Source organism: Vigna angularis, chromosome 5 (assembly GCF_016808095.1).
Source record: "Vigna angularis cultivar LongXiaoDou No.4 chromosome 5, ASM1680809v1, whole genome shotgun sequence".
In the NCBI taxonomy this organism is placed as follows: domain Eukaryota; kingdom Viridiplantae; phylum Streptophyta; class Magnoliopsida; order Fabales; family Fabaceae; genus Vigna; species Vigna angularis.
In genome coordinates this window covers 17,741,207-17,747,620 of record NC_068974.1, presented here as the reverse complement: position 1 = coordinate 17,747,620, position 6,414 = coordinate 17,741,207, and the positions used below count along the sequence as shown (strand labels likewise).

The window sequence follows — 6,414 nt, the reverse complement described above, 5'->3', positions numbered from 1 at the left end:
AGGGTGGGTGGTGGATTTAGCATGCTTACATGGAATGCATTGACTACAAAACTTAGCTACATGTTTATGCATATGTGGCCAATAGAAATGCTCATGAAGAATAGCTAAAGTTTTTGTAATCCCAAAGTGCCCCATCAAACCTCCCTCGTGTGCTTCCTTAATTAAAAGAAGACGCAATGAGCTCTTGGGCACACAAAGGCATTTATTTTTGAAAAGAAAACCATTGCTAATGAAAAAATCCTTGTGTGGTCCATGAGTGCATTGGTCAAACAAAGAAGAGAAATCACTATCATCTTGATACAATTCCTTTATGTGATCAAACCCAAGAAACTTGGTTTCAAGAGTAGTCAAAAGAGTATGTCTTCTTGATAGTGCGTCCGCAACTACATTAGAAGAACCCTTCTTGTGTTTGATTACATAAGGAAATTGTTCTAAGAATTCCACCCACTTAGCATGTCTCTTATTGAGCTTGCCTTGGCTTTTCAAATGTTTTAGAGTTTCATGATCACTATGTATCACAAACTCTTTAGAAAGTAAGTAATGTTGCCAAGTTTGCAAAGCTCGAATAAGAGCATATAATTCCTTATCATAAGTGGAATAATTTAAGTGACTCCCTTTAAGCTTCTCACTAAAGTAAGCAATAGGGTGTCCTTCTTGAAGAAGCACGGCCCCAATGCCTACATTAGAAGCATCACACTTAACTTCAAATGACTTAGAAAAGTCGGGTAAGGCTAAAATGGGAGCATGAGTTAACTTGTCTTTAAGGACTTGAAAACTCTTTTGTTGTTCATCCCCCCACTTAAAACCTACATCCTTCTTTACTATGTCACTTAAAGGAGCGGCGAGAGAAGAGAAATTAGGCACAAAGCGACGGTAAAAACTAGCTAGGCCATGAAAACTCCTCACATCCTTGATGTTTTGAGGAATAGGCCATTCCCTAATAGCATCAATTTTGGAGGAGTCGACTTTAACTCCTTGGGAGCTAATAACAAAGCCTAGAAAAACTACTTGCTCCATGCCAAAGATGCACTTCTCTAAATTAGCAAACAATGATGCCTCCCTTAAAGCTTGAAGAACACTCCTAACATGGATGCAATGATCATCTAGAGACACACTATAAATGAGAATGTCATCAAAATAGACCACTACATATTTGCCTATGAAAGGTCTTAAAACATGATGCATGAGACGCATGAATGTGCTAGGAGCATTAGTCAAACCAAAAGGCATGACAAGCCACTCATATAGTCCAAATTTGGTTTTAAAAGCGGTTTTCCATTCATCCCCTTCTTTGATTCGAATTTGATTATATCCGCTCTTAAGATCAATTTTGGAAAATATAGTGGATCCATGAAGCTCATCTAATAAATCATCTAACCTAGGAATGGGATGCCTATACTTAATGGTGATGTTATTAATGGCCCTACAATCTGTGCACATGCGCCATGAACCATCTTTCTTAGGAACAAGTATGACCGGCATAGCACATGGACTCATGCTATCTCGCACCCACCCTTTGGACAACAACCCCTCTACTTGTCTTTGTATTTCTTGTGTTTCCATGGGATTTGTTCTATAGGCTGGACGGTTTGGAAGAGATGCTCCTGGTAGAAAATCAATTTGGTGTTCAATTCCTCTAATAGGTGGTAAACCATTTGGAGGATCTTGAAACACATCTTGGAACTCCTCTAGCAAACTATCTAGCTTGGAAGACGTAATAATAGGAGTGGATGTAAGACATTGGGACGGAACAACACAAAAGATAGGTTCCCTCTTTTCAATAACTTTAATTACCTCTTTATGAGAGATGAGGAGATTATTCTTGACCTTCTCCTTTTCTTCACCTCTCTTGGACTTCATGATGAGGTGGTCCTCATGTATTTCCTTTGGAGTGAGAGGTTTTAATATGACCTTGCGCCCTTGGTAAGTGAATGTCATCCTATTAGTAAGACCATCATGTTGAACATTTCTATCAAATTGCCATGGTCGTCCTAATAGAATGTGAGTAGCTTCCATGGGTACAACATCACAAGGAACCTCATCTTGATACTTGCCAATAGAAAAGGAAATATGGACTTGCTTATTGACCAAGATTTCACCCTCCTCACTTAACCATTGAAGTTTGTATGGCTTGGCATGCGCAATAGTGGGTAGCTTGAGCTTTTCCACTACACGTGTGCTAGCTACATTAGTGCAACTTCCCCCGTCTATGATCATGGAGCAAACCTTGCTAGCTATAAGACATCTAGTGTGAAAAATATTTTCTCTTTGAGTGGTGTCAAAGTCCGTGTGGACTTGACCCAAGAGACGTCTTATAACTAGTAGGTCGCCATCAAATGGAACCTTGTACTCATCTTCACTAGAGGAAGAAGAAGAGTGAGAAGTGTGTGAAGGTGAAGAAGGAGGAGAGTCATCGGTGATAACCTCTTCTCCCCTAATGCACATTGCCCTCTTGTTTGGGCATGCAGATGCAATGTGACCATGACCTAAGCACTTAAAACATTTGACTTGACTAGGTCGCGTTGGTGACTTAGGTTTAGAAGAAGAAGGCGCGGGGTTAGTAGAAGATGGCCGAGATTTATGAGGAATCTCTCTAGAAACATCCTTTTCTTTGTCCCTTGATGATGAGGTTTTGTAAAAATTATCTTTTGAAGAAGTGGAAAATTTGTTGCGGTAGGATTCTTTTCTTAAAATTTGTCTCTCTACTTTCATAGCCCGATGTACCACAACATCTAAATCCTCATCATCATGGAGCTCTACAACATCTTGGATGTTTCTATTGAGACCGCTAATAAATCTAACTATTTTCGCGTGGTCAGTCTCATTAGTGTTAGTATGGTATAAGAGCACTTCGAGCTCACGCGCATATTCCTCCACACTTCGTCTACCCTGAGTAAGCCGTTGGAGCTTAATCAGGAGGTCCCTATGGTAGTATGGAGGTACGAATCGCTGGTACAACAAGCACCGAAAATGTTCCCAAGAGCTCGCGGGTGAGCCCCTGGTAATGTTCATCCTAGTTAGCCATTGCATGGCGTATCCCTCTAAAGCTAAAGTAGCTAACTTTACACGCAAATGTCCATCTACATCATACAAACTAAAAACTTGTTCTACTTTAGCTATCCACTCTAAAAATACACTAGGATCGGTATCTCCCTTGAAACTTGGCAAAGACAACTTTGGCATTGCAAGGTTGGGATCCAAAGCTTTGTCTTCTTGCTTTTTCTTGGATGAACCATGCTCATGACCATGAGATTGCTTCCCTTTAGCCTTTGTGTCCGCGTCTAACCGCTTGCTCATAGCATCAAGTTGATGTTGCATTTGTTGGAAAGCCTGCATCACATCAAACTTGCTAGAAGGACTTCCATGGGGGCTATCGCCATGAAATGAAGCACGGCTGGAACCTGCAGACATGGTAAGGCAACAACCACAAAAAACTAACACCAAAAACAGGTTAGAACCAATGAAAAATCACGGCAATACAGCAGCCACAATTCTGGTCACGGTTTCACTCAAATAAAGCAATGAAATGGTTCAAAACTCACGGCAAGTGTCTCAAAGAAAAAAGGAAAGGGCAGCACCCTTCTTTTAAGATAGTAAAATGTCTCACAAGTCCACTTTGAGAGCACCAACTCGAGTCCAAAGCAAATGGAAAGATGTACAATCCACCCTCAATGCAAAGAAGCCAAATCAAGACAGCCCATGGTAGAAGCCAAAGAATGAATGAAAACTACAAGACAAATGATGAAAATGGAACCTAAAAAATCAAGAAACTTGGCACACAATAAGGAGGCAGCAATCTAATGATTTTATGAAGACAAAACAGCAAGAAAAATGGAGGCAAAACAGTGGCACAAAATGAACAAGACAGCAAAGAAAATTAACACAACTAAGGAGCAAAATCACATCAACATGCTACGCATACATGAAGAGCAAGACCGAATTAATGCTGGAAATAATTTTGGCAAACCTCAAACCAAAATATTCTGTATTGGAAATGAAAAAGAGGCTCTAAATGAAGCAATCAAACACACCAATCAATGAGAAAACTCTCGGCCAAGCACACCAAACAGCAACCAATTTTTTTGTTGATTTTATTTTGATACAGCAAACAGCACTTGGTAAAATGTCTCGGCCAAGCCACTTTAATGAAGAAGATGTGTTTGATTGGAAGCACAATTGTAATGGTTTATAGCCTCTATTTATACAGAACAAATAAGCAAGGTTCACACGCTTAAATCCAATGATGATCAAGCTCAATTCATCATACAAGCAAGGAGATGTAAAAATACTCTTAGCTATGCAATTTCAGAAAAATACTCTAGAAAACTCCTAAAGAGGAACAAACATATGACTCAATTCAAAGCTAATAAGCAAGAAAAGACACATACAATCCAGCCAAGACAAGAAATTAAAGCTGGAACAAACAAACAAAAGGAAATAGGACACCTACTTGTTGAAGACCTCCAATAGCATTGTTGCTGTTTGATGAAATGTCTACTTGCACAAGGCTCTGGACAGTCACGGTTTAGTCCCTCAAAGCATTGATTTGAAGTGTTGATTCCTTGCTTAAGAGTATTGAGAGGGTGTAGCAACGTCCAGGGAGCAATTCCAGCCACCAAAATGTCCAAACAGCCAACAACAAAGCAAAACAGTGGAGTATTAATTCAACAGCAGAAAACTGGATGAACACAGTGGAGAAAAAAATTTACTGGGAACAGTACAGAACGAATTTGAGAAAAGTAAAATATATTCATGAAACTAGACATCCAGACGAAAGTAGGAAAAAATATTTCATGGAAAACGGACAAGAAATGAAGCTAAACTAAATCATACAAGTTTACTGTATTTTCACGCAGAGGCTGGGCGAGACAGAAAATGGCTCAGCGAAAATGAACATATCTAAGCTATTCTACTCTAGCATGCAATTCCTAAGAGATCAAAAACCTAAGGCTCTGATACCACATGATGGGGAAGTGCATACCTAGAGAGAATATACTAAATGACATTTAAGAGAATGGGAAAGAAATTAAAAATGGAAGAGATTAAGGAAAAGGAAACTTAGGAATTGAAGATGCGCCACTTGAACAAGCTTCCAAGATAAGCATCAAGAGGAGGACCGCCACTTGCTTGAACAAGATAAGGTCTGCCCAAATTTGGGACTTTAGAGACAGAATTCTATCTCAAAGAGGATTGCAAAAGTGCAAATCAACTCAAATTCATTGAATCAAGGTAAGGTGTACAAAAAGGAGACCCCTAAGCCTTCTTATATAACCTTTGGAGTGAGCTAAGATGCAAGATCTAGGAGATGTGGGACTTTTGAGGGTGTAGTCCGTCCAGCAGCTGCTGCAGGTCTTCTAGGGACTTTTGAGTCCCACATTGCTCAATTCTCTCCACTCCAAAGGGTTTATAAGGCAACTAGTTCTCCTATAGTTCAAAATATGAAAACTAGTTATGCTATCTAATGCTACACGCCTAAAAATGCTCACTTTCTCTTCTATTCTTTTTAAGACCAAGCTATGGAAAGTCCCACATTGCTTACTCTTAAAGAGAAAGAAGAGTTTATAAGCCATTATTCACAAGAACTAAGAGAAAGAAATCAAAAGGCAAATACACGCCCAAAGAGAACCTATTCTACTTTTTTTGATACAAACGTGTAAAGAAGACAAGAAGTAAAATGATTCCCTTTAGTCATGCTTCTTGTCATCCTTTTATTCTCTTCATTACTTGGCCCATCCATGATCACATCACGGTGTCACTCTGGGATGTACTTCCTGTTTGGCTATTGTGAGAATCCCAACTAGAGTCTATTATCTTCATTTGTGTCTCCGCATCTAGTTGATTACTCTGACTGTTGTGGAGATACGGTGAGAAGAGCCATAGCTCTAGTGACCATTGATCTTTAGGCTCAGGGAACCATCCTTGTGAGATTGCATATACCTAACCTTGAATCTTAACCGTTGGACCTTCTCTAGGGCACAAAGGTTAACAAAACCACGCATCTTGTACATATCATTATATCTCTTTATACATCTTATTTTCTTTCTTTCATTGTTGCTCATTGTTTTTATGGTCTTATCACATTTTGTGTATTCTAGTCGAGAAATTATAAATTTGTGATTAAGTCCTTAAGGTAAAGATGGAAATTAACATGAGATCTGAAGTCAAGGGGGGTTCAAGTTCAGACATTTTAAAGGAAAGGATAGCCATTGAAGTAAGGAAGGGTAATATGGATGGCCTGAGAGAACTGCTGAACAAAATGAAGACAACCCAAAAGGATGCATTCAGGAAGGAGTATGAGAATTTGTTGAGCCTATTAGAGGTGGAAGTTCAAACATTGACCATTACTGTTTTAGCCCAATCTTATGATCCACCATTGAGGTGTTTCACTTTCTGGGATTTCCAATTGGTGCCTAT

General features: G+C 39.3%; 1 protein-coding gene across 1 annotated transcript; it reads right to left on the bottom strand.

The window, feature by feature from the left end:
- Positions 1-1,627: 1,627 nt before the first annotated feature.
- Positions 1,628-5,475, bottom strand: LOC128196663 (uncharacterized). The gene is made up of 3 exons (XM_052878160.1): positions 4,451-5,475; positions 1,795-3,434; positions 1,628-1,636 (listed from the first exon to the last, which is right to left on the bottom strand). Exons 2-3 carry the CDS (start codon positions 3,409-3,411, stop codon positions 1,628-1,630), a joined length of 1,626 nt encoding a protein of 541 aa, XP_052734120.1. The 5' UTR covers positions 3,412-3,434; positions 4,451-5,475.
- Positions 5,476-6,414: the final 939 nt, after the last annotated feature.

Coding starts and splice junctions, on each gene's coding strand:
- LOC128196663 (XM_052878160.1), bottom strand. CDS start 3,411: ATGTCTGCAGGTTCCAGCCGTGCTTCATTTCATGGCGATAGCCCCCAT.